Raw genomic sequence first — 26091 nt, 5'->3', positions numbered from 1 at the left:
TCGATTTATGTACTTTGAGTTATAGGTGGAAATAGCCAGAAACGTGAACTATTGGCGATCATTCATGCTCTACTCCGTATTTGGAGCCCTATTAGCCATCCGGCCCGATTGCAGACTAATTTCTAGTGAAGGGACCGGATTGTGTTCCACTTCCCGAGAAAGGGTTGTCTGAGACTTCAAGGGCGGATTCTGAGACTTGCCATGATTAGGCAGCAATGTCATGCGCGACAATCATGGCCGTCTAAGCCTTTAAGGTATTCCTCGGTCCTTTATTGGACAATCTTCTCGTATAAAGTCTATATGCACATGTAGATGAAGTGAATGCTTCATGCTCCAACATGAGGACATGCCTCGAGGCGGGGAGATTTCAAACCTTGACGATAATTGGTCCCTAGAACTCTCTCATACATCTCACAAGATCGGCAAAAAAGAGGCAGCAAAACAGTAGAATCCACTCTAACGACGAGATCTCTCCGCGTACGCCCCCTCCATCGCCGTATATAGCCCGTTCAACACTTCATGTTCTTAGCCATTGGTCCAAGGCCAAAAGCATGCGTCAAGCGCACAACCACGTTTGATAAGGTCAAAGTACAGGGTTATAAATACAATCTTGGCGGAACATACCTTGACCAGAAAGAGAGGAAAAATGAATGTGCTTGCACGGCTAGGCCAGCACAGCAAAAGAATGCGTGATCTGGGAATCGAACCCAGGGCTCCCCGACGTTGCTCGGATGGCAACGGAGAATTTTACCACTAAACCAATCACGCTGACTAATTGTTGATGAAAGTCAAACAGTGTTTAGCGTACAAGAGCCCTGAAAAAACCAACCGAGACTCTGGACTCTAGAGTCTCCACTGCTGAGACAGTCTCACCAGCTCATGCCTCGACGATCCCTCAACCGCGCAGATGTTTCATCTGCCTACAAAAAAGACGCTTATTACCGCATATACCGCGCCTACGCCAGTGGTCTCCCTCCAAGGTTGCTCGCACCCTTGAACATGAGGCTCACGGAGTCACGACTCACGAGTCCACCACGCAGACACCAAGTCTGGGGCAGGTGACTCTGATTCGGAATGGCGATGTTCGTGATGAATGTGGCGTGTTAAATGTCTCAGCCAGGGCATTCATATACACGCACGACGCCCGGCATCGACATTCCTGGTTCCCAGCACCATCCACATCTGCCGGAACTCGACAGGACTGCCGACTGGCAGCCATCTCTATCTCATCTCCATCATAGCCAAGCTACCCACGATGAGCGAGTGAGTCCCGGCATCAACCAGGCCTGTTGTAAACCCACTAAACAAAAGCCAGCACGCAGCAGATCAAACGTGGCCTGTCGCCAAATGTCTCCCGTTGTGAGAGAAGTACACAGCCCAACCTAGAGGCGAAGTAGACGCTCCCTCCTCCAACCAGCCAGCAATACGCTGACCGCGTGCAGAATCCGCAACCCGCTCGAGGGCATACCCAAGGCTCGACTCTTTCGCGACGTCAAAGCATTCGCCGAAAAGCGCGGTCTGGGAGACCATCTCGCCGTGTTGAAAAAAGGCGCCCTTCTGGCGCAGAACGAGATCGCAGCAGATGAGATAGCGGGCGACGAGAAGCTCAGCGACGATGAGCTCACCATCCTGGATACAGAAGTCAAGCACAAATGGCGCATGCCATTCCGACTCTTCCTCACCATTGCGACATGCTCCATTGGCGCGGCCGTCCAGGGATGGGATCAGACCGGTTCCAACGGCGCCAATCTGTTCTTCCCCGGGTACTACGGTATCGCTGATGGCTCCACGCGCTCGCGGATCATTCTTGGTGTCGTGAACGCGGGTCCCTACATTGGAAGCGCCTGCATCGGCTGCTGGCTGTCCGATCCCATCAACAGTATCCTCGGTCGTCGGGGTGTCATCTTCGTCTCTGCACATTTTTGTCTGTGGCCTGTCCTTGCCTCTGCCTTCTGCGAGACTTGGGCGCAACACCTGGCGTGTCGTCTGTTGATGGGCATCGGGATGGGCGTGAAAGCCTCGACGGTGCCGATCTACGCTGCCGAGAACTCGCCGGCTGCCATTCGTGGTGCCCTCGTCATGTCGTGGCGTAAGTCGATCCAACTGTGTTTGATGAAGATGGACTGACAAGAAAAAAAAAACAGAAATGTGGACTGCTTTTGGCATCGCTCTCGGCACAGGCTTCAACCTCGCCGTCTTCCGCATCGAACACAACTGGCGCTGGATGCTTGGCGCTCCATGTCTCCCTGCCATCCCACTACTCTTCCTCATCTACCTGTGCCCCGAGTCGCCTCGCTGGTTCATGAAGAAGGACCGCTACCCCGAAGCGTGGAAGAGCATGCGTCTTCTACGCCACTCTGATCTCCAGGTGGCACGGGACATTTACTACATCTCTGCCCAGCTCGAGATCGAGAAACAGCTCGCCGGCAAGACAACGTATCCTCAACGCTTCCAGCAGCTTTTCGTCGTCCCTCGTGTTCGGAGAGCAACACTCGCAGCGTTCACGGTCATGATTGCCCAGCAAATGTGTGGCATCAACATTATTGCCTTTTACTCGACATCCATCTTCCAAGAGGCAGGCTTGAGCAGTTTCCTGGCCATGGTGGGTTCGTTCGGCTGGGGCATGGTCAACTGGCTGTTCGCCTTTCCTGCGTTCTGGACAATTGACACGTTTGGACGTCGCAACCTACTCCTGTTCACGTTTCCCCAGATGTTCTGGACGCTCCTCGGAGCTGGTCTATGCACCCTCATCTCGCGTGACGGTTCCATAGGGGATATCCGCAACGGCCTCATCTGCTTGTTTGTCTTTCTGTTCGGTGCTTTCTATGCGCCAGGCGAGGGTCCCGTGCCGTTCGCCTACTCAGCCGAGGTGTTCCCCTTGTCGCATCGCGAGGCAGGCATGGCGTTTTCGGTATCCACCTGTCTGGGCTGGGCCGGTGTTCTGGGCATAACTTTCCCTTTTCTGCTCGAGCGCGCAGGCGCCATTGGTGCCTTTGGCATGTACGCTGGTTTGAATCTCTTGGCGTTTGTCATGATATTTCTGTGGGTGCCAGAGACAAAGCAGCTCTCGTTAGAAGAGCTGGACGGGGTGTTCAATGTGCCCACGAGGTTCTTCATGAAATACCAGTGTGGCACTATTGCGCCCTGGTTTGTCAAGCGGTATTTTCTGTTTGGGTGGATGGGCAGCAAGCAGGATGCGTGTCCGACGCTAGTGAAGGAGGACGACGAGGGGATATGCATGATACCAATGTCGGAGAGCAGCACCCCAATCTTGAGAAGAGCAGCTGCTCATAGGGTTTCGAGAGCTTAGCAATTTTAGGATTAGTTCATTGTATTAAATCAACTACAAGACTGCCTTAATGGTTCCTTCTGCATGTTTGATCACTGTTGGCTTGTGACAGTAACATGAGGATTAAACCACTGTTTGGCAGCATTGTTTATTCTCAACCTCTATGAGGGGACTGGTTGTTCAACACGTGCAACATGAGGCTCAATAATACAAAGAAAGACTAAATTGAAGAGCAAAACAAGTAAACAATCGCGACCTCGAACCTCGGCCGACAGCTTCGTTGCCAGATACGTCCAAAAAACAGCGGCTATCAAAGCCAAATCACCTCTCACTAACGTCTCCCACGCTTCTACCCAAATCAACCAGTCATTTCAGTGTCCCCCTCGCCAAACTGCTCCATCTTCTCAATAAGCTCGCCCCACGTATCCGAACATTCCATTGAGTTCATCGCATGCTCCAAAACGGCAGTTGGATCATCAAAGGACTCCTCAGTCTGCACTGGGCAGACCTCCTCGCTGACCAACTCCCACCAGGTATCATAAGCTACACCGTGGGCGACAGGGGTGGTGTCGACATGGCCAGCCTTGAGGGCGAAGACCCTCTTGACGCCTGGGAAGCAGCTGCACACAAAGGGAGAGTCACAGTAACCGCCTTCAAAAATGCGGCTCGAATCACCGAGGTTTTCCATCATGTCTTCGACAGACTGCTTGGCCTGGACGGCGCGAAACTGGTCAAGGCGCACAGTGCATGCCAGTACAAAAGTACGATAGAGTCGAATGCGCATGGCTCGCCAGCAGCCGACTCGGTGACCATTGCAAGAGTACTTGTCCTGGTCGTTGTAGAGAGGGCAGCTGCCGAGAGCTTCGTGGTGGCCACGAGAAAGGAGCGTCTTGACAATGTGGCAATGTTCAGTGTTGTGCAGGCCTGGGCCGTAGCGGGAGGGGTCAATATTGCCAGATGCCATGGTCTCTAGGTCTGCTTACTCTGTGAAATGGGAATGCTGAGTGTTTTAAGGGGATAGTGAAGGGAAGTTGCTCGTGTGGCGTTGGACTGTCATTTTGTGCGCCTCTGATTGAGGTCTTCACTTGAGTGGGAACGTTCTTGGTGTGTTCAGCAGAAACGTCAATTGCCCTGTCCTACGCGATTAATCATACTAAGAGACTTCACCAATTAATGAAGAACAGAAATGTACATTGAAAAAGGAATTGGGTACCATATGAAACGACGTTTTTGTTCTTGGCACCCGTGTGAGGACCAAAACATTGGTGAGTGACGAGAGTATCCTAGATGCAGCAGGGACTTACGTGAATGCACACGGACGAACACCGTGCACAGCGTCAGGAACCACATTTTGACACACTTTCTTGTCTGTGCTGACTTGTACTAATAAGTACGAATGTTCGTAGGATGTTTCCTAAAGGAGAGTGACAGACGGACTCGGCCCTGGACCCACTCGGCGACCGGACCGGGACGGGACTACGAATGGAGCCATTCTCGGCACCAACGGCGTTGCGGCATCATGTCCAGAGGCATTGTCAGTACTCGATGGTCGCGCGGTAGTGACATATTTCCTGTGAGCGGTCCAAGCATTGAGGATACAGCCTAGACAGATCCGAGATGGCACCCATGTGAACATCGTCTAATCGCGATGAGTGCTGAAGACGACAAGGACAGCAAAGCCCAAGATGTTTCGAGGATCGTTGCGTTATGCTTGCAGTTTCTGGGTCAATACTCTAAAAGTAGCAAGGCTACATGTATAAAAATAAAAGGGCCCTTTCCATGGTCCAGGTCGCGTGGCCCAATGGCAAGGCGTTTGACTACGATTCCTGTACATCAAAAGATTGTGGGTTCGATCCCCACCGTGACCTTTCCTTTTGCACTTTGCATTGCTTGGGGATGTCAGGGGCTTGTTCCTCTGGCTGCTTTTTTCTTGATCATTTGAGACGTCACACAATCATCTGCTGAGAGCTGTGAACCCTAGCAATTTTTGACGCCCAATCAGCCACATTGTTGTATATACAAGGCATCCCAGGGAATAGATAAGAATCACGTCTATAATATCAACAGATCACCCCTTCTCCCTCATCTTCTCTCTCCAACGCCCTCTCACGACTCTCAGCAGCGCCCACGCCAGGATTCGATAGACGACCACACACGCCGCCAATGCGCCTATATTCACCAGCGGCCCCTCCTCAAACTTGTACAGATCCAGCACGTCCTGCCCTGTCTCGATGAGACACCGCCCATCGGGCCTGCGCTGACTGTCGTTGCATGTGAACTCAACCCCGCGCAGGGAGTACGGCGCCACAGCGCGCGTCGCGTAGCGGATGGGCGAGAGGTAGTTGACCGCCTGGAAGAGATCCGGCATGTCGATGCTCAGGATACCGGCCATGGTGTTGGCGACCGAGAGGAAGATGCCCATGACGTTGATGGCGAAGCCGGTGTGGGGCAGAAGCGTGTTGAACATGATGCCCAGCGACTCGCCGCAGGACACGATGCCGAAGCAGGCGAACACGGTGACAAAGTACATGATCACTGTCCGCGGGAGACCAATAGCGATGGCGCCCAGGACACCAAAGACCAGGCACGAGATAATCTCAAAGGGCACCTCGAGGATGGTGTAGCTGGCGATGAATGCTTCAATCCCGTAGACGCCATCGTCGTCCTCGCGGTAAAAGACGTCACGCTCAGAGGGGTAGATGGCCACGTTTTGCAGCATGCCCACGAAGTAGAACGCGCCGATTTCCTGCACGAACCCCATGCGGTTCTGGACGGAGTAGTACCCGTTGCCTAGAGGTGCGAAGAACAGTGCGAGGACAATGGCGAGACCAATGACCTGCATGAGACGCGCCGTGATCAGCTCTGGCTGACGACGCGTGTTGATGATGGCGCGGTGGATCAGAATAGGGAACGCAGTCGCAAAACCGGCGCGCTTGCGGATGAGCGCGCCCAGCTCCGCGGGGGTCGTCAACGAGGCTTTGTTGAAGGACTTGCGGCCTTTGGACGCCAGTGACGGGCGCTTCTCAGTCCAAAACCCATCTGACTCCTTGTTGGCTGCAGAGGTCTCGCCTGCAGTTTCCTCGCGCTCTTGAATCTGCGACAGCCCTTGTTCGGGGATGTGATCACACTTCTCCCAGTTCTGGACCAGCTTCTTGACTCGTTCTCGGCTTTCCTCTTCCCTTTGATCCTGTTGCAAGTCAATGGTGATCATGTCGAGCGCAAAGTCGGCAGGATTCGTATGTCTCGGGCACTCAAGGCCTTGCCTGTTGAAGTAGCTGAGCATCTCCTTGGCAGCTCCCGAGTACACGGGCGATCCGCCGCGCGCCAGGAGAAGCACATTGCCAAAATGCGTAAACAGGTCGGAACGGGCTTGGTGGATCGTGAGAATGAGTGTTCGCCCCTCGTCGGCCAGACCTTGGAGTACTTCCATAATGGAGCTTGCCGTAAATGCGTCCAGGCCCGACGTAGGCTCGTCCAACAAGAGGATGCGTGGGTCTGTGAGAATTTGCACCGCAATGGACACGCGGCGCTTCTCACCTCCAGAGATGCCCTTGATCATGTCGCTGCCAATGAGATTGTCTGCGCAGTCCTTGAGTCCCATTTTCATGAGGACATCTTCCGCCCGGCGTGTCTTCTCTTCCTTGCTCATAAACGAGGGCAAGCGCAGGCCAGCCGAGAAGCGCAGCGTTTCTCGGACCGTGAGGGATGGCAACAGAGCATCGTCGTCCTGGCAGACGTAGGAACATACGGAGCGAATGACGGAGTCGGAAGGCTCAGCTTCATTGAATGTCAGCTTGCCGGATGGTCGATACTTGGTGCCAATGGAATTACGCAGACGAAGAGCCATGGCGTTGAGCAGCGATGTCTTGCCGCTCCCTGATGGGCCCATGATCACGTTGAGTGTGCCGGCTTGAAACGTTGCGCTTACAGGGTGCAAGATAGTCTTCCGGGGTAACTTCTTGCCACGCACTGTTCTTTTGTCGAGATCAAGAGCAAAGTCCTTGAGGCCGAGGTCGATTGCCCTGACCTCCGATATGGATTGCGCGTTCATCTTCTCCTTGCCAGCAGACAGGTCAGCGTCCGAGACACGGGCCCTAGCAATCGTCATCTCGACAGGGATCCACTGCAGACCGATGGCTGACAGTAGCACAAAGAAGGCGACAAAAGCGACCATAATGATGATTGGCCTCCAGACCCAATTAGGCGGGAACCCCAGCGAGTTCATGATGAAGTCACCTCGATATAGACGACAAGCCGGGTCATTTGGGCCGCCTCCATCGGGGCAAGCGTAGAAGTTGTCCTGGAACTCATTTGCAGCATAGGCCCCAAAGGTGTAGAAGGAGTAGGTGATCCACTTGAGCCACCGGACGTAGACAGGGATCGTCTCGACCTGGATGAACATGCCGCAAGCCATGCTCTGCAGCGTGAACACCAAGTTGGCGATGAGACTAGCACCTGCAAAATGGCGTACAGCCGTGACACATGTCATCGCACACGTGACAGCAATGTAATGGTTGAGCAGGGTGATGGCGAAGAAGGTAAAGTACTTGGAGACCTCTCTCTCGAAGCCCGCCATGAAGTAGAAGATGGTGGCAAAGAGGAAAGGCACGGGTATATCCTCCGTGGGCAGGCGTGCCAAACGGCGCGAGAAGATGTAAGGCAGAGCAGAGACGCAATTTTCTGACTTTTCCCTGTCGTACGTGGGGATGTCTATAGTCATGCGATACACCTCGAAGATGAGGATCAGGTATCCCTGAAGCCCGGCGGCCGTGTACAAGCCCCCTTGTCGTGATCGAATACCAGAGGCGTCGCGTGGAAGGTCGAAGAAGAGGTAGCCACAGATGATGCCCATAGTCACAGCTTCAAAGATGCACGCGCCCATGCCGAGAGGATCTCGATAAGTGACTTTGAAAGTCCGGTCTGCCAACACCAATGTCTGGCGGAGGAAGCCAGAGTGCTGTGACTGGGCCTTTGAGCGCGTCGAGGTGCTATGGAGCGCCAGCTCATCTGGAGGACCGTACTGCCTGTCACTTTCGGCCGACCATGCGTCTTTCAAACGCTGCACCCGGACTGTAGTCTCCTCTTCTAGCTCTGGGGTGCGATTGTCGACGGCGGCGATGTCGATGACGAACTCGGCAGGGTTGACAAACGCGGGAATTTGGAAGCCTAGGTCTGCAAACCAGGGCAGACACTCGGGGATGCTTCCAGAGTACACAGGGCTGCCCTTTGAGAGGATGACCAGGTTGTCGAACAGGTCCCAAATCTCCGACCTCGGTTGATGGATCGTGGTGATCATTGTGCGGCCACTCTGTGCCAGTTTCTTGAGCGTGCGCACCAACTGGTAGGCGCTGGTGGCGTCCAGGCCCGTGGTGGGTTCGTCGAGGAAAAGTACTGACGGGTTGGCGAGCATCTGCACACCAATGCTCACGCGTCGCTTCTCCCCCCCAGAGCAGCCCCGATGTTGGCTGTTGCCGATCCTTGTGTCGGCGCACTCTTTGAGCCCTAGTTCACGCAGAACCTCCTCCACAACAAGGGTGCGGTCTTCAGACGATGTCGATGGCGGCAGACGCAGGTTGGCCGAGTATCGCAGGGTCTCGCGCACCGTGAGTGTGGGTAACAAAATGTCCTGCTGCATGACATAGGCGTGTCTGACGCTCTCCACGCTGTCAGTACCATTGTATAGCAGAGTTCCGTCATTCTGCAACCGCGCACTCTGGACCCGGTCCGCCATGGTGTTCAGCATGGTTGTCTTGCCCGAGCCACTGCCTCCAATGATCGCCGTCAGTGTGCCCGGCTTGAAGTCTGCCGACACTGAATGCAGGAGCGTCTTCATACATGGCGTCGTGTTGAACTTGGATGAGATGAGCTGCGGCCAGGTTGAAGGCTCAATGTATGACGGCGACGTGTCGACCGAGACGGCCAGGTTTCGCAATGTGACCGAGACGGGTTCGACGTCGGATAGGGAGAGTGTACCAGCGCCAGAAAGCGAGAGGCGTCGGGGCGGAATGTCCGCTGCAATGGACGACTCCAAGTCGCTGGCGCGGTCGAGGTTATCGACCTTGTCGTGCTTCTCCGCCATGTCTCGTTTCGGCTATCGCAGCATGGGCCGGGACGGTTTCTTTTCCTGCAAGGTGAGACACAAGTGTGGGGATGGATTGCTGAGGGGTCTATGACGCCCAGTAAGAGAGATGCGACAGGCGCTCGTCTGCTGCTTGGTACGCACCAAAGGCCTAGACGGCAGAGTATGGGCAGAAATGTCCAGACATGGTGAGAAGGAGCAGTTCGTGCGAGGGCAAGAACAGGAGGAAGACAGGAGAAACTGAGTGAGAGATGGGATCTTCAAGGGTCGAGGATAAATGGCACGGATAGCAGGAGCAGCAGGCGCCCAGACGGAGTAGTGGGGATCCGAAAGTGACAGTCCACCCATACGCGTATCTTGCCGCTCCTGGCTTCCTTTCTTGGATCAATGACCGCGTCAACAGTTCAACACTTGCTTCACAGTTCTTCCGTGTGATTGGATCTGTCCGGCAGGCGAGAGACACTCACCCAAGGTTTCTATTGTGGTTGTCAGGGTGTCCAGTCGTTGTCGCTGAGGAACTTGACTCTCTTTCGGCTTTGGGGCCAGACCTAACCTTAATTAACATGGGCGGCCGCCTCCGAAACTTAGCCAGCATCCGTGACAGCCTACCCTGCAGATCGCGCAAAAGTGCAGGTAAACCTAGATAGACCACAGTGATTCTATAATCCACGTAGGTCAAATCGCTTCTTCTTTTTATTCTTGACTGCCACTGGCATTCATCTCGTTCATCATCCTGCCAATAGTCGGGCTGTGGCATACCAGACATCCTGTACGTAATGTACACAGGCAAGACGTCGTGCCTCATCGCGATGCGGACCGTCTCCCACACGTCGGGAACCGGGTTTGCATCTTGCGAGTCAATGGCAAACTTCACCTCCCCATCAATGCGCCACACCACAGGAGGGCGGAGCAAACCGATGATCTGCGACCATGGATGTACAAACGCCTCAGGCACCTTCTGTGCGATTGTGATGATCTTGTTCAGCGTGGCCATGACTTCCTTCCCCAACGCTGTCTCCTGCATCTCGTCCGCCAACCGTCGGCCTCGACAATGAGGTCGGTGAAGGCATTTAGAAGTATATTCAGGGCCTCCCGATGTTCAGCCGCTGAGACGTGGTCGACCGAATACATTTCTTTCCACGTTACATTCACCACAGGCATACCGCGAGAACGTGACTGTTGACACTTGACCTATTTCCACAACTGACGAACCATTCTAGAATCTACTGTCATCATTTCTCGTCTCTTCTCACCCAGAAACAACAGACGCAGTTCTGATGCGCTTGGCAAAAATCCGGTGGCCAGCCTTTCTACGACAGATGCTAGGTCTCTGGCTAGGATGGAGTGCTGCATGTGTCGACACCAATATTTGAGACTTACCAGAGCTTGTAAACATCGCTGAGGATGATATCAGAGCCCCATTACTCCTGAAAAGACATTCGCTGGATCAAGTAAGTCGCTGGCATTGCTGAAAGGGCTAAATAGCAGTCTTCCTCTCTCCGTCCCCCTATCAGCGAGTTCGAGATACATGCGGGCTCGTTTACAAAGACAACACCTCCAATGTCACATCAATAGTTTGCAAACTTTTTAGAAGGGAAGCTACAAGGTTTAAAGGGGAACTGGTGTAAAGTTAACTAATTGCTTTTGTCGACCCCTTTTACACCTGATAATGGATCAGCATCTTTCTTGGGAAGAACTTTTATATAAAATTCAGGTACGCCGATGGGATGGTCACCCGGCCGGAATCAGTCCTGCTACAAAATACCAAGTTGAAATTGTATATAAAGTTATGTTGCCTCAATGCCAGCCTAGTCGTTCTCGTCAACCGCGACAGGTTAGTCCCCATCTACATGGCAGCCCACAAGACGAGCGTCCTGTCGGGGGTGAATCTCTCCAATTTGTCCAATGCGTGCGAATCGAAGACTACCGCTGGATTGGGGGAGGCGTCGGTATTCTGTCCATCGGCAAGGACTGCACAGATTCTATCGCGACCGAGAATGCTCCCACACTGCATGTGCGCCAAGAGGACCGATCACGCCCAGAAATCACTGTTAGCTTCTCAGGGTATCGTAGTTCAATCCATTTCAGTCGCTAGTCGTGTCTCTCTATATGCTGATCTACTTGAAAGCTGTATGCATGCCCCCAGGAGTATTTCCTCCGGACCCTGGTTCCCCTCACGGACCTCATCGGCGAGACTTCTCCTTCACATTTCCCCACAAACCCACCCTGCGTCGATGTTGTGTAAAGCAAAGAACGCCCCCATGTCATGTATGCCCCATCATCATCCATCGTTCATCAACGCACTCTCCTCTCTGTGATACTTTCCCCGACCGGTCGACTCGACCCAAAGCCCATCTCAGGCCTCCCCATCGCAAACACCTTCTGCCCGCGCACCCACGTCTCCCGCACGCGGCCCAGGAACTCGTGGCCCTCCCATGGCGAGCACTTGTTCTTCCAACGCATCTCGCCCTTCTCAAACACCCACGCCTCGCTCTCGTTAAAGACGCAGATATCCGCATCCATGCCTTCGCGCAACCCGCCCTTGCGATGCGACAGACCGACCTGCGCGGCGGTCGCCTGACTGCAGAGACGGACCATGTCGACGATGCTGGGCGCGGCGAGACCCCTCTTCAGACGCTGCTGCGACTTGGTGTGCAGAATGGGCAGACCCAGACCGACGCTTGAGATGCCACCCCATGCGGCAAAGAAGTCGCCCCGGGCCGCCTTCTCGACGGGCACCTCTGCATCAGCTTCATCGTCCCCGCCCTCTGGCAGCGTGACGTCGACGCCAGAGTCGGAGTGTAGCATGCTGGGCCTGTCGAGATGCCCCGGGAGAAGCTTCAGCTCGGGTGTGCAGGGACTGTGATCCGACACCACGGTCCGGATGCAGCTATTCTCGGCCATCATCTCCTCCCACAGCCCATTCCTGTTCGACTCCTCGCGGATAGGCGGGCAGCACTTGTGCCGCGTGTCGCCCTGTTCAATCTCCTCCGCCGTGAGACCGAGGTAGTGGAAGCACGTTTCCGCCGTGACCTTGATCCCCGCCTGTCGCGCCGCGCGGAGGATGGGAATGCACTGCGTCGCGGACAGATGCACAATGTGCAGCTGCAGGTCAGGTGCTCTGGGCGCGAGCGACAGGATCTCTTCCACGGCGCAAACCTCGAACATGGGGGGCCGTGACTGGAGGAATGTATGATATGCGTTGAGATCGCCCTTGGGCGCAAGGGGCGCCTCGGACACCTGGACGTCGTCACCGACCGAGTCGGCAATCGGAGGGATCATCTCGGCGTGGAACATGAGCGTCGTCTTCTCCCCGCTGAGGGTATCCATGGCGAGCGCAATGTCCTTGGACGACACGGCGGGGAACTCGTCGACACCAGACTCGATCAGGAACCCCTTGAAGCCACGCACGCCAGCCTCGACCAGGGGCACGAGATCCTGGGCGTTGCCGGGGATGACACCGCCGTAGAAGCCGACGTCGACCCAGCACTGGCCCTCGCTGGCCTTGAGCTTCTCGCGAAAGTTGGCGACGGTGGTGGTGGGCGGGATGGCGTTGAGGGGCATGTCGACAACGGTGGTCACGCCGCCACTGGCGGCTGCCCTTGTGCCTGTCCAGAAGCCCTCCCATTCTGTCCGCCCAGGCTCATTCAGGTGGACGTGCGCATCGACGATACCAGGCAGGAGGATTTTGGGCGAGTGGTCAATGTACGTTGTCCCAGCCGGGAACGACGATGACGGTAGAATGGAGGGTGCTGTGCTGAGGATCTTGCCCGTGGACGGCGAGATGGCGATCGTGGCTGGTGTGAGAAGTAGTGAGTCGTCGGGGAGGGTGAGTATGGCGCGCGATGAGACGAGGACAGTGAGGTCTGCCATGGTTGTTGGCGTTCTGCCAGAGAGCTGGCTTGCTGAATGCTGACTACTGGTGCAGGGTATGCTGAAGAGGGATGGTAGCGACAGCAAAATTTCGCCAATAAAACGCTCACTAGGAATACGTTCAAAAAGGAAAAGAAAAATGAATAGAAGGGGATCTCGAGCTTTTACTACTCACACGCTTTTTCACCCTTTCCCCACGGCACGGATGGACCCTTTGGAGTTTGGGTCCTTTGGGGGGGGGCTGCTTATCACTCATCACTGTCGCCTCAGCCATGTACCTATCCGTACACATTGGCGAGGTACTATGGACACGACACCGTCTCCGTGCCTCGGACTGGTGGGTCATGTTCTCCTAGATAAGGGTGACTCGTCGGGTCAGGAGGGCGGTGTTGCTCCTCCCGGAGGTGCCCGTTTCCATTACTCGATATTGCTCCATGGGAACCGTGTGCTAGTCAGGGTGCCAGCCAGTACAACATTGTTGGACGACCGAGTCTTTGCGCATGGCTGAGCAACCTCCATGGCGCATTGGTGAGTTGCGGGGTGCATTATCGTGCTTCTATCCCCCGCGAAGTCTTGTATTGTTCCTTATCTATCTCTGCCTTTGCGTTTTCCAACTTGCCTATTCACTCGCCCAATGAGTCCACTGTCCTTATCGGCGGTTGCTGTGCCCCCCAATAGGGTTAGCGCTTTTGCGATAGGCTTAGCAGCCCGATAAGCCTCCCGAGATCAATCAATCCCGAGATCAATGACCGCACGCCAGGCACGTGGACCAATGAGACAGGACCGGTCAAGACTTGTCCACGGGCGTTTGCTCGATACCATCGAGTAATCCTCACTCGATGGAAATCTGCCATTCGCCTGCTCCCTGCGCAGAACCTTTTTCTTTTCTTCCAAATCCTCCTAGCCCCTTTGCATGTCGAAGGAATTATTGCCGCAGAGATGAGGCTACGCTGCGCAGGTGCAGACGTCGGCCGCCTCCGGCCATTCATTGTACGTAAGGATTGACACAGAAGCGGCCCAGACACGAAGTGAGGCAGGCTGCGATCGCGTAATGGGAACTGAGCAACGATTCTGGATGTTGAGGGGTCGTCTGTCGCCTGACCATGGATTCACTCGCTTTGTCACTATTTGCGTGCTAACGTGAGGACTGGAGCTTCTAGCACACCGGTTCGCAGGCTACCTCCCAACCTCATCACCAGGCGTGTCCCATCGTGCGTCCGTTCGCCTTTTGAGACATTGCATCATGCACTGTCAACTTGCGCATCAAGTCACGTACGTGCTGGTCGACCCCCAGCGGCCGCTGCATCCAGGGTGCGCACCTTCTGCACAGGACTCCACCACCCAGCAGCAGCATGTGACTTGTCGTGGATCGCAACGAGAATGAGAATCAGATGCACATGTCTGAGAAGAGCCCTTGGCCTCCAACGCCAAATCGCAATGTGTATGACCGCGGCCAATGCCACGCTGTCTATAGTCTAGATGGCCATTTCTTTCACCCACACGCCTGCCCCCCTCAAGTAATCCCATCTATTGCTTTGGTTGCCCTGCGACTTATACAGATACTCGTACAGTGTACACATACAGTCTCCTTGCACGCCGCTCCGCTCCGCTCCGCTCACTTCTGTCGCTTGATGGTCTGCTCTGCCATCTCCATTAGTCCGTCCTTGGCCTCGCTGTCAGGGAACCCGGCAATCGCAGCCATCGCCTTCTCGCTGTACTCCTGGGCCAGTCTACGCGTTTGCTCGACGCCGTCGCTCTGGAGGACCAGTTCGCGTGCCTGTACTCATCATTAGCCAAAGCCATTCCCTAGCAATACTGCGTAAGACTCACCTTCTCAACGTCACCCTCACGCTCAAACTTGCGTCCCACCAGAGCGCCCAGCTCAGGCCTCTGCTTCCACGCAAACAGCAGCGGCGCGGTGGCCAAGCCCAACTCGAGATCAGCGCCGGCGGGCTTGCCAAGTTCATTGCCGCTGCGCGTGTAGTCCAGCATGTCGTCCACCAGTTGGAAAGCCAACCCCAGGTTACGGCCGTAGCTGTACGCAGCATCCACCGTGTGCGCATCAGCACCTCCCAGCAACGCCGCCGCGCGGGACGACTTGCTGATCAAGCTGGCCGTCTTGAGGTACGTCTTTTGCAGGTAGTACGCCAGGGTCTCCTCCGAGTACTTGGGAGAGCGCTCGTCGCGCTCCGTGTTCTTGAGCTGCATGAACTCGCCCTCCACCAGGTTGGCAATGACAGTGGCCAGCAACTCCACCACCTCTGCGTTCCGCAACCGCGCCAGGGCCACGGAGGCGCGGCCCAGGAGGAAGTCACCGGCCAGGACGGCCATCTTGTTGCCAAACTCCAGATTAGCGCTCGGCGACCCGCGACGCGAGACAGAGTGGTCAATGACATCGTCGTGCAGCAATGAGGCCGTGTGGATCAGCTCAGAGATCTCGGCGAGGCGGCGCTGCGACGGGAGAATATCCGGGTTTGCCTCTTCGGGTGCCTCCCTCACGCCTGGCGATGAATTGGGCAGGGCGCTGGGGTTGACGTCGCCGAGGATGCCCGTGGGCGATATCGAGCTGTCGATGCCAGGACCGCGGTGACCAGTGTGCTCGTGCGCCTTGGGGCACAGGTGTGTCGCGCGGCTCATCAAGAGCACAATCAACGGCCGGACGTGCTTCCCCTCTGCATGTGTGTAGTATTTCGCAACACGGTCGAGGCTGGGGTGGCCGGAGCCCAGGAGCTTCCTGATGTTGCCCGTGAGATGCTGCATCTCCTTGGCGACGGCCCGGAGCGGATCGACGCGCATACCGGGTCCGTGCCTGTCAGCCGTCGTTTTGACGACGTTGCCGACCATGTTCGTCGCGACCTGGACGGCAGCTCCCCATGCCGAGTCATGACGAGGCGAGTTGTGGAGCGCGCGCCTGTGCGTCCGTAGATGTATTGAGGGTGCAAGAAACGACTGGTGGCAGAGGTGACAGGTTGACGATGTCAGGCGAGTTGCGTCGCGGAGAGCCGCGGCGCCAGGTCGGAGGGCCATCCTATGCTTCCGAAGTGGTCGTGGTGACGCAGGTGCGGCTGGGTCGGGACCTGTCGGAGGAGCTGGGTGCTGCAGCCTTGCGACAGTCGGGGGGTGCAGTGTGTTCGAGGGCTATCGGAACATGTCTCCTCTCAAGAAGTCCAAGATCAATGGGGTGTCGCGACCGGTATGCGAGCAATTAGGTACTGAGGAAGAGTGATGATGCTCCAAGGAAAAAGTCTAACAAGTGGTATTAGATAAAACGGTCCAGCCCGCCGGCCGAGGGTCTCCACCCATAATGATGAATCGTGTTCCCATTGGCTAAATCTTGCAGGAGCTCGCAAGCTGATCACGAATGCCATCATCCATTTCTCGATTGCTGCCACATCATCAAATCGTGAGCATGGTACTTCTCACAATGACCGCTCCCATCGTGGAGGCGCTGGAGAGGCTTCCGAATCCTGAAACAGCTTCAGCGCCCCAAGAAGACGATGCCACTGTGTCTGATCCAGAGCCTGCCACTGCGACGTCGCATCCCACTGCGCCCTCGCTCGAGAAGCCAACAGTCGGCAGCCCGATATCCCACAGCCAGATTCTCGACATCTACAACGCTCTCAAACAAAAAGGCCATGGAACATCGCTGGAGAGTTTGCTGGTCGGCGCCAAGGTCTACGTGCCGCCACCACCGCCCAAACCCGAGCCAGTGAGTCCATCCACGATCAAGTTTGTACTGGCATTGACATCCCGCAGACACCAGAGTACAAAGCATTGATGGCCAGACTACGACGAGAAGCCGAAGCACAACAGTACAAAAACATGACCGCTCCGCAGCCCGAATCCTTCAGCGACCGCTTCCCCCACGCGTATGCTTCCGTCAACGCCGCGCTGCCAAAGGACACGGGCGACGACGACGAAATCACCTACTCGGACGTGCACAGGCAGATGCTGCTCCTTCTGAACTTCCTGGTCTCCATCCTGGGTGTGGCAGGCACGCTGTGGGTTGCGGCACGATGGTGGAGTCTGCCGGCGCGACTGTTCCTGACACTGGGCGGCGCCATTGTCGTTGCGATTGCCGAGGTCGCAGTGTATCAGATTTACGTGTGGAAAATGGGCGACGCAAAGGGACGGCAAGACGGCGCCAAGGAAGTGCGGGAGGTCATTGGCACGTGGACGTCTGGAGATGACGCGAAGAATACTGGCGAGGGGGCAAATGTCAGCGAAGAAGGGGCAGTGGCAGAGGTTAATGCGTCGTCGCCAGGCAGACAAGGTGGTGTCAGGCTGGCGTCGGGGATACGTGGCGAAGACAGCGACGGCGTGAGGAGACGGCAAGCTCCGAAGATGGGAGGCCAACCATGAATGATTACGATATTCCTGGCGGCTGGCATCTGGCCGTGGCAACAGCTCAGCAATGGCGCCTCATACTTGAAGATACATTTGTGAACGCCTACTAATTGAATGGATGCGATGGCTGCGCCAGCACGTGACTGCGCGCTGCATCACGAAAAGTCGCGCTCGGCGCGTCGACATGGTGGGGCAGCATCACGTATCTCATCGCCTGAGGTCTCAACTGTGCACATCAATCTAATAGTATAGTATTCAAAATCTTGCTCGCGCTCTTCAGTCGATACTTGCGCCCGAGTCGAGCATTTTGAATCTCCAGCACTTTATGCCCACCGGGCTGAACGCTGGCCTGTCAATCCGTAGCGTTACCTGTGACGCGACAACAACGAAGGCATCCTCGGCTTCTTCGCGCCACACCTATCATAGTCGGGCGCCGCTACTCTCACCCGCGTTCCTCCAATGGCCGATACTCTTTCGCCGAGTTCTGAGCGGACGAGGTGCTCACGGCGCGACAAACCCCTCCGAACCTACGGCCGACGCAAGCAGCCAGTGTCCCAAGATGAGCCCGCCATCAAGAAGCGGAAAACAGTGTCTGTCCCGATCACCTCCGACAAAAAGCCTGCGAACCCTCAAGAGCTGAACGCAGACCAGACGCACCTTGCGAAGGGTAGTGGTTGTGCGGAGAGCTTAGCAAATTCGACCAAACTACACCAAGAGCCGACAGCTATTCTCAAGGCCAGCACTAGCTCTAGGAAAGTACCGAACAGCGTAGGCAGAGGTTCAATCTTGAGCTTCTTCAAGCCAGTTCCGGCGAAAGAGGCCGATTCCTCGCCGAGGCAAGAAAGAGAGCCAAGCGCGGTCGAGCAGGAAGCATCTCCAGAACCATCGCCATCATCAGTCTGCCGAAAGAGGAGCAGCACTGGGAGAAAGTTACGACTCCGCAAAGCCGACACATACAGTTTGGATGATCCCGCCAGCGACCAAGAGAACAAGCCACATAACCATCGTCGCAAGAGTCCAGAACAAAGCGAGGCGGTGCATGCCACACACAACTCGACGATTCCGCAAACGCGAAAACCAAAGGCGCAAGTGCAGACGACACTCGATCTATCCACCAAAGCCGCCTTTTCGGAATGTCGCATATGCGATACCGTTTGGAACCCGCTGCACCCTGAAGACGTCAAATACCACAACAGGCGTCATGCCAAAGTGCTGCGGCGGGCGAAAGCACGCAGAGATGACTTTTCGTCAGAGCCTGTGTAGGCAAAGCAGGCGTGGCAAGGACTTTGTACAAAGCCTGAACAAAACAATATGTGAGTGTCATCACAGCAACGCATGCCCTCTCTTGCAACGCACGCATGCCCTCTCTTGCAACGCACGCATGCCCTCTCTTGCAACGCACGCATGCCCTCTCTTGCAACGCACGCATGACGAGGTGTATCCGATCCAACGAGGAGCTGGATGGCATTGCAGATATTGCCCGAAGCGTATCCCGAAGAAGATGGGCCCCCGATACCATCCACGCATGCGAAATAGGGGCTGCGAGGTTGAGATGGTGTGAAGGACGGCAGACAGTTTTCGCTGTCTTCCCCAATAGGATCTCCAACGAGGGCAGATTGACAGTTGGACTACTTTGGGTGAGGCACGATGCTCAAGAACGACATCGCCCTGGCCTTGTAAAGTATCTAACAAGATTCTCGTCTGCTGCGCCTCGTGAACTCTAAACCTTCTTTGCGACCGAAGAAATGAGCCTGGCCGGTTGCTCGCTCGCTTTATGCTGGCGAACGCCCCGGGTCAGGTCCTGGGTCGGATAACCCATCAGTGCTTACATGCAAATCCCGGTCTACACAGTAGATCGTGGGCTAGCGCACATGGCAGCATTGCTAGAATCTCAAATCAGTCATTCTTGCAGGCTGGCATGGCATCGGTTTGAGAAAAGCGAGTGGACGAGCACGCTCCCGAAGGATGATAGGGAGACTTACACTCCGACAACAAGCCGATAGGTGGTGTATCGTGAGTGAGACTTGGAAGGACACATCAGGCATTTTGACAGTGGTACTCTCTCCGACTTGGTCTTCGTCGTGAAAGGCCGCAAACGTGCTTCGACAATAGCCATGTACCTCTGTGGATGAGTACCTGAAGATACTTCCCACATCGGAACGGTAAAGTTAGGTTATGAGCAGACAGATATTGCTTAGGCAAACAGCTATGGGCTATTGAAGTTCGTCAGCAAGCATAAAGGACAGTTGAACACACAATCCATTCGTATATAGAGTACGCGTTGTCCGCGCGCTGTGGGGGCAGTTATCCCGCAGATGTTGTCGCGAGCAAAGTCCGAAAGTCCGATGACGCGGATGCACTAGCCACGGGCCGGCGCAGACCAATCTGGCGTGTTTAATTTCCCCAGATCTAGAAAATTTCCACCATTGCTAAAAAGGGGTATTTATCATGACTTTGATACATTCGCCCACTCACCTCCTCACTCACTACACTCTCCCATCGACAGTGCATTGACCAGCAGAACATTGACAAGCACAATCGTCACGATGACTGTTGCTCCTGAAATCGCCATGGAGGCTCCTCACCCTTACTTCCCCCTGGGCGTCCCCCTCCCAGCGTACATCGCCAATGAGTTCAATGGGCCTCAACTCGTGGGCGTATTTGCTGCGGGCGCGTCCGTCATCCTGGGCGCCGCCTTTCTCATCATCAACCGCGTCCGTCCCACGCTGAGAAAGACCGAGATATTCACTGCCCTGTGGTTCGTCCTCTGCGGCTTCATCCACTTCTTCTTCGAGGGCTACTTTGCCTACAACTACCACCAGATGCCGTCGCGCATGGACATTTTCGGCCAGCTGTGGAAGGAGTACGCGCTCTCCGACTCTCGCTACCTCACGCAGGACTCCTTTGTCGTCACCATGGAGGCCGTCACGGCCCTCTTCTGGGGACCCCTGTCCTTCCTCTGCGCAGGCTTCATCGTCACGTCGCACCCCATGCGCTACCCCCTGCAGCTGATCATCTCGCTCGGTCAGTTCTACGGCGATGTGCTGTACTACGCCACCTGCACCTTTACTGCCATGGTCGATAAGATCCATTTCTGCCGCCCTGAGGACTTTTACTACTGGGCTTACTACGTGCTCTGCAACGCGTTCTGGATCGTCATTCCCGGCATGCTGATGATTTCGAGTGTGAAGCACACGGGGAGGGCGTTTGCGCAGGTGCAGAAGGCTGAGAAGGCGAAGAAGGGCAAATGAGCAGGTTGTCAGGCGTGGTGGTACGGGGAGGGACGGTCGAGAGGAAGTTGTGCAGAGGGGAGCGGAATAGACTTATAAAAGATAGAACAATCACTAATGGGACTCAATTTGAGACGCTGGGAGGACCGGGCTTCCGCGAGGGGAGTGGAATCATTGACTAGTGTCCCAGGTATGTCACCCTGCCAAGCAGCTCATATGCTCTAGTATCGCTCCAGTCAAGACATCAATTGCTCGATTGATGAGCCAGCCATGGTTTATCCAAATGCAATGTCTAACAACGTGCGCCAATTCTTAGCAGACGCCTGACTATTTGAAAACGATCTAAATGCGATCCCAATGTGGTAAGTGTTCAATCAGTGCATTTACCAACCCATCTCGTCCCTCAAAGCCTCTTCAAGCAGCGCAGCTCCCTCTGCCTGTGTAGCCGCGTTGGGATGATAGTCGCAGCCCACGTCTGAGCCTTGCGCCGGCCAGTCCACGACGCGGACTGTCATATCAGTGAGCTGCTCAGCCGCGTCTTGGTACACGCTCAATTGGGTGGTTTTCTGCGCGTCCCCTGAAGGGTAGCCATCGCTTAGGAGCGGTGAAGACACCAGGAACAACGTTGCATCTGGATAGTGCGAGTTGACCTTCTCCATTAATTCAACGAGGGCCGCCGTGAGATCTGCTGGATCGACAGGGTCGCGGACGCCGAGGTAACTGAAGTCATTCGTGCCCAGATTGATCACAACAGCATCTGGAACCCACGACTGCGGGAATGTGAAGCTGTCCTCCGCATCATTGGCGCCATACCGCGTGTAGAGAGCAGGCATCGTTGGCGATGTGTCCGGCGGTGTGGATGCATAGTTTCGAATCAGTCCCTTGCCACTCCACGCGACGACACTGTAATCGGCACTGACCGCATTCGCCGCCAAAGCACCGTACGTTTCCGGATTGTTTTCCAGGATAGCCGAGTTGGTACAAGGGTAGTCCCCGTCGAGACCATAGCCAACGGAAATCGAATCCCCGATGATCTCAACCTTCCGTTGTGGAGCAGTGCTCGGGACAAAGGTGCCATCGGTCGTGACATTGACGACGCGAAACGTGCCGAAATAAGTCTCTGATCGTTTTCGCAGCTCAACGGTGTGGGTGCCTTGCGAAAGCGTAGGCGTTGAAATGGACGTGCCTTGGACATTGGGGATGATAATGGGCTCCTCGTCGTCAATGAATAGTGCAACACTGGATGCGCCGCTCACGCTGTTGATATTGATGGAGGCGGTGGTTCCCGTAAATGTAAAGGCAACACCAGTGCTCGGCCAGGTGAGCTCCCTGGTTTCCGGATTGACCCGTCCGACAAATCTATAGTCCTGGGCCAAGCATTAGTTATACACGTCCGCGCTGTGCTCCAGGCCCATGGTTGAGTAGTTGAACTTACAGACCCGGTACAACGGGAGACGACTGTGCCTACGGCTGCAAACAGCATAAAGATAAATTGAGCGGCCTTCATGATAGCTGCCTTCTGTCACCGAACAGATACAGAGAATTGCATGGGATTTGCTGCGACTCAATATCAGGCTTGTGATATTTGGAGAAGTACTAGATCGCGACACAATCGGGTTGACGAGATATATAGTCCTCGATGCAATGCTAACAAACAAATGAGGCTAAATCACACGGATTCTTATGTCCCCGTGCGTTGTCATATTTGACCAATATGGTGAAGCCTCTATTTTAGGCACAATGTAAATATATTTATAATCCACCTTCCCCGCGCACCAAATTCGTTACAAGCCCGTGTGCCTCCGAACTACCGCATAGAGACGAGGACATGCCTTCACCAAATGGATATTATCAGAGCCAAGGTGTAAGCTCGTCGGACTTCTAGAGCGCTAGACCGGGAGCACTCTGGCTGGTCCTTGAAATATGCTTTCCATGTTCATGATATCCGTATCCAAAAAAAATCCATTGATCTAAGCCCTTCCGAATATCCTCTAAATGCTGTATACGATACACTCGGTGACACATGTCCTTGACGGAGCTAGTGCGCGAATGGGAAATCCACCATAATCTGGGTTCGCGGCTGGCATTATTGCCAACTCTCCGCCCATCCTTTTATCGCGATTCAGCCTCCGCCCTTCTGACAGGTGACCTTGTAGGCTCACGCGCAACTCTTCGAAGTCGAGAACGACCGTCTACGAAGCATCGGGATTCTGACTCCCAAACTTGACCTGGAACCCCTCACCAATGAGAAGAAATCGACCCTGGCCACGAGGAATAAAAATGCCATAGCCTGGTGACTGGTTTTCAAAGACAAATGAGCGGATGACGTGGAGTGTAAAGATGCCCATAGACCGGACCCAGCTCGCTCGGGCGGTTCGAGACGGCTCGTCAAAGAAGAAGTCAAACATATCCTCGGGGTGATTGGCCTGTGTGGCCAGAATGTGATCACTCATCTTGTCCAAGAGCCCATACGGCTTTTTAAAGTCGTTCTTGGCGGCTTCAATCGTGTCGATTCCTAAGGGAGAGCAACCCAGGGCAAGTTACGAGCCATAGGCGAGCCATGCTCGGCGCGGGCCTCATTCATCGGCACGCCGCTCTGGAATAAGCAGCGGCTGGTTGTCGTACCGGTACTGCTTGCAAGCCCACTCGTACTTTTGCAAGTAGACATTGGGCGCGATTAAATGCAGTCCGGGGACACAGCACTTCCACACGTCCAGAGTGTGAGGACATGGGCCGCCGGACGGGTAGATGCCCGGCTTGTGTCCGCTGCAAGCCACAATCTTCATCCCGATGCCGTCGGCAATATCCCTAATGTCGAGGAGAGACTCATCGTCCGTGCTCAGCCACACATTGGTGAAGAACGGAAGGGGAAATCCCTCCTTGCCCGCCTGAGCGACTTTGCCAATGTAGGAAGCGTAAGAATGAGCCATGAACAATCCGTCCGTAGCATTGCCCTTGCCAAAGACTTGCTGCCACGTCTTGCCAACGTCCAAGCTGACAGTGTTTCTGAATCTGGGCCATCTTTTCTCAAACTTGGGATTCAGGTGCTGTTTGCCTGCCAGATGACCCAGTAGGTCAAGTGGCACGGGCTGTGCAAAGACCTTCTCTGCCAGTTTGCTCCTGTCTCTCGAGTCACCAAGGACACGGCACTCGTTCTGCACCTGGATCATGAGAACTGTGCTATGCGCGGCATCAATTTCCTTAATATGCCTCATGAGTGTGGAGAAGGCCCTGGCGTCGGCCTCCCATGCCGCTTCGCAGAGGTCGATAGGTTTCAGCTAGCGTCCTAGTCTAGAACATAAACCCCTGAAAATCTGTTGGGATTCGTCTTGACCCAATCGGGCACATAGGAACACATGCCATTCTTATAGCTGCCAAACCAGAGCAACACCAAATGCAGATTGTGTTGAAATGACTTCAAGAATAGCCTTGTCCACGTGAGAGAAATCGGAGACGCCCTCTTCGGGCTCGATCGACTCACAAGGGACACTGCCCAGTACGGTATTGAAGTTGGCAGCCTTCAAATCACCCCATTTTGAGCTCATATACTCAGCTGACGACAGGGACGAGTTGTGCATCTCAGTCGGGAGCTTAAGAAATGGGTTGCCCTTGACAAATCAGCTGGGCTAAATGCGCAGTAGGCTGAAGGTGCGGAATGGCGAGGCGGGCCATGCTGATGCCGCCGCCAAACTGAAGTGAAAATACTGGGAATGAATTGAAAATGGAAACATTTGTGGATGGGCCCGAGTGTCGACAACGCTGTGGCAGTCGTCTGCCTTTTTGCTTCCATCATCCGCAGGGGTTGGTTAGATAGGTCGTTTCTGTGCATTGGGGAAATAACAAGGTTTCGTCGCAGTCTATCCTACTACCCTGACTCCAAATACTTCTCCGGTGCGTGCATTCCAAGGATGTCGTACATGTGTCCGCCTCGTTGGCTCGGTTCGCGTCTTTCCTCGGGGAAATTATAAACACAGTATAGTCATGAGCATTATCAGCATTGAATCCGGGGAATTGCGGCAAAATAACCAGCTACCTACCCCACGGTTCACACCCCCTGAAGTTTGAATTATGTGGCTACCCCAAACGCCATGTGGCCCGGTCGCCATTGAGCACACATTGACCAAGATCTTAACCGTCTGGCCTGGGGCAATCGTGGTGAACTATTGCATCTACAGCTGTTCCCCTCAAACCAGTGGTTGGGGAATCTGGGGTCTTGGGGCGATCAACCAAAGTTTCGATACGAATCGGAGGCCAGAGAAACTCCAGGTCCTCTTGCGAGCCTCGTCGCGTCCCAACAGCCCTCTTTTGCATATAAGCGCGCCAACTCCCCTCCCAGTCCGACTCCAAGTCTGCAGAACTTGAGCAAAAGGCAGTTCTTCATTCTCCCGGGATCATACGAGGTGAAACTATGCTGACCTCGGGGTGTCTAGAAGGCCTCACACCATGGGACCGCCGTCGGACACGACCTCTCGCCACGGATCTTTGGTCTCGCCCAATGGAAGACCAACCTAGGTGCCTTCGGGAAGCATAAGTGATTATCTCTCTGGTGCATTGCCATCTTGATGCTCCTCGTCAACTTTGGCTTCGACTCTCTCATCTCGGGCCAGGCACTCGCTTTTCCCGCTTTCCGCGAGGACTATAGCCACTACTACGCGCCCGCCAACGACTACGTGATCCCCGGCCTTTGGCAATCCCATTAGGCGGCCGCCAACACCCTCGTTATTGTCGTCGGTGGGCTCGTGGCTCGCTACACCAACGACAGGTTCGGCCGACGCTTCAGCTTTTGGGTCAACTTGACGACCTCCATCATCACTAGTTTCGTTCTGTTGTCCGCGCCCAACGTGCAGACCTTGTTTGCCGTCAAGCTGATCTTCGGTATCTCCATCGGCCTTACCTACAACACGGCGCCCCTTTATGTTGTCGAGAACTCCCCTGTCGAGCTTTGCGGAACACTCATGTCCCTGCTCAACACTTTTGTTGTCGTGGGCCAGTTCCTCGCTTTGATTGTCTCCAATCCGCTCTCCAGGGTCGCCGGCCCCTGGTCTCACAACCTAAAAAGGGGTGCAAGTTAGCATGGGCAAACACGCAAAAATAAAATAAAAAACATGGTCCTTACGCATGGCTCTCAGTTGGCTTTGAGCGCTTCAAATGGAATATCCGTACCTAGACCCAAGAGACCAAGAGATCGTGACCAATCTCGACCCTTTTCCAAGCAAAGAACTGTGGACTGCTGCTTACTTCCAGTAAGTCCGTTGGTTCGGCTTCGATAAAGC

At 54.9% G+C, this 26091-nt stretch overlaps 10 protein-coding genes across 10 annotated transcripts; 4 read left to right on the top strand and 6 right to left on the bottom strand.

The window, feature by feature from the left end:
* Positions 1-1255: 1255 nt before the first annotated feature.
* On the top strand, positions 1256-3310 carry J7T54_003017 (Arabinose-proton symporter-like protein; the record flags this gene model as incomplete). The annotated part of the gene is made up of 3 exons (XM_051507731.1): positions 1256-1263; positions 1443-2089; positions 2145-3310. The coding sequence occupies 3 exons, from the start codon at positions 1256-1258 to the stop codon at positions 3308-3310; spliced, it is 1821 nt and encodes a 606-aa protein (XP_051361094.1).
* Positions 3311-3647: 337 nt separating this feature from the next.
* On the bottom strand, positions 3648-4253 carry J7T54_003016 (uncharacterized protein; the record flags this gene model as incomplete). Its single annotated transcript, XM_051507730.1, has 1 exon — positions 3648-4253. The coding sequence occupies one exon, from the start codon at positions 4251-4253 to the stop codon at positions 3648-3650; it is 606 nt and encodes a 201-aa protein (XP_051361093.1).
* A 1104-nt stretch (positions 4254-5357) lies between these two features.
* On the bottom strand, positions 5358-9368 carry J7T54_003015 (putative ABC transporter ATP-binding protein/permease-like protein; the record flags this gene model as incomplete). Its single annotated transcript, XM_051507729.1, has 1 exon — positions 5358-9368. The coding sequence occupies one exon, from the start codon at positions 9366-9368 to the stop codon at positions 5358-5360; it is 4011 nt and encodes a 1336-aa protein (XP_051361092.1).
* Positions 9369-11663: 2295 nt separating this feature from the next.
* Positions 11664-13241, bottom strand: J7T54_003014 (allantoinase; the record flags this gene model as incomplete). Its single annotated transcript, XM_051507728.1, has 1 exon — positions 11664-13241. The coding sequence occupies one exon, from the start codon at positions 13239-13241 to the stop codon at positions 11664-11666; it is 1578 nt and encodes a 525-aa protein (XP_051361091.1).
* A 1615-nt stretch (positions 13242-14856) lies between these two features.
* Positions 14857-16268, bottom strand: J7T54_003013 (putative hexaprenyl pyrophosphate synthase; the record flags this gene model as incomplete). The annotated part of the gene is made up of 2 exons (XM_051507727.1): positions 14857-15018; positions 15072-16268. 2 exons carry the CDS (start codon positions 16266-16268, stop codon positions 14857-14859), a joined length of 1359 nt encoding a protein of 452 aa, XP_051361090.1.
* A 397-nt stretch (positions 16269-16665) lies between these two features.
* Positions 16666-17603, top strand: J7T54_003012 (uncharacterized protein; the record flags this gene model as incomplete). Its single annotated transcript, XM_051507725.1, has 2 exons — positions 16666-16950; positions 16998-17603. The coding sequence occupies 2 exons, from the start codon at positions 16666-16668 to the stop codon at positions 17601-17603; spliced, it is 891 nt and encodes a 296-aa protein (XP_051361089.1).
* Positions 17604-18047: 444 nt separating this feature from the next.
* Positions 18048-18851, top strand: J7T54_003011 (uncharacterized protein; the record flags this gene model as incomplete). Its single annotated transcript, XM_051507724.1, has 1 exon — positions 18048-18851. The coding sequence occupies one exon, from the start codon at positions 18048-18050 to the stop codon at positions 18849-18851; it is 804 nt and encodes a 267-aa protein (XP_051361088.1).
* Positions 18852-20134: 1283 nt separating this feature from the next.
* On the top strand, positions 20135-20839 carry J7T54_003010 (3-beta-hydroxysteroid-Delta(8); the record flags this gene model as incomplete). The annotated part of the gene is made up of 1 exon (XM_051507723.1): positions 20135-20839. The coding sequence occupies one exon, from the start codon at positions 20135-20137 to the stop codon at positions 20837-20839; it is 705 nt and encodes a 234-aa protein (XP_051361087.1).
* A 362-nt stretch (positions 20840-21201) lies between these two features.
* J7T54_003009 (carbohydrate esterase family 2 protein) lies at positions 21202-22325 on the bottom strand (the record flags this gene model as incomplete). The annotated part of the gene is made up of 2 exons (XM_051507722.1): positions 21202-22185; positions 22254-22325. 2 exons carry the CDS (start codon positions 22323-22325, stop codon positions 21202-21204), a joined length of 1056 nt encoding a protein of 351 aa, XP_051361086.1.
* Positions 22326-23010: 685 nt separating this feature from the next.
* J7T54_003008 (uncharacterized protein) lies at positions 23011-24396 on the bottom strand (the record flags this gene model as incomplete). The annotated part of the gene is made up of 3 exons (XM_051507721.1): positions 23011-23333; positions 23409-24096; positions 24235-24396. 3 exons carry the CDS (start codon positions 24394-24396, stop codon positions 23011-23013), a joined length of 1173 nt encoding a protein of 390 aa, XP_051361085.1.
* Between the last annotated feature and the right edge of the window lie 1695 nt (positions 24397-26091).

Source organism: Emericellopsis cladophorae (genome assembly GCF_022114955.1).
Source record: "Emericellopsis cladophorae strain MUM 19.33 chromosome Unknown NODE_35_length_235423_cov_114_473664, whole genome shotgun sequence".
NCBI classification, from domain to species: Eukaryota; Fungi; Ascomycota; class Sordariomycetes; order Hypocreales; family Bionectriaceae; genus Emericellopsis; species Emericellopsis cladophorae.
The sequence above is the reverse complement of the archived record's forward strand: the minus strand, read 5'-3'. Positions and strand labels throughout refer to the sequence as shown.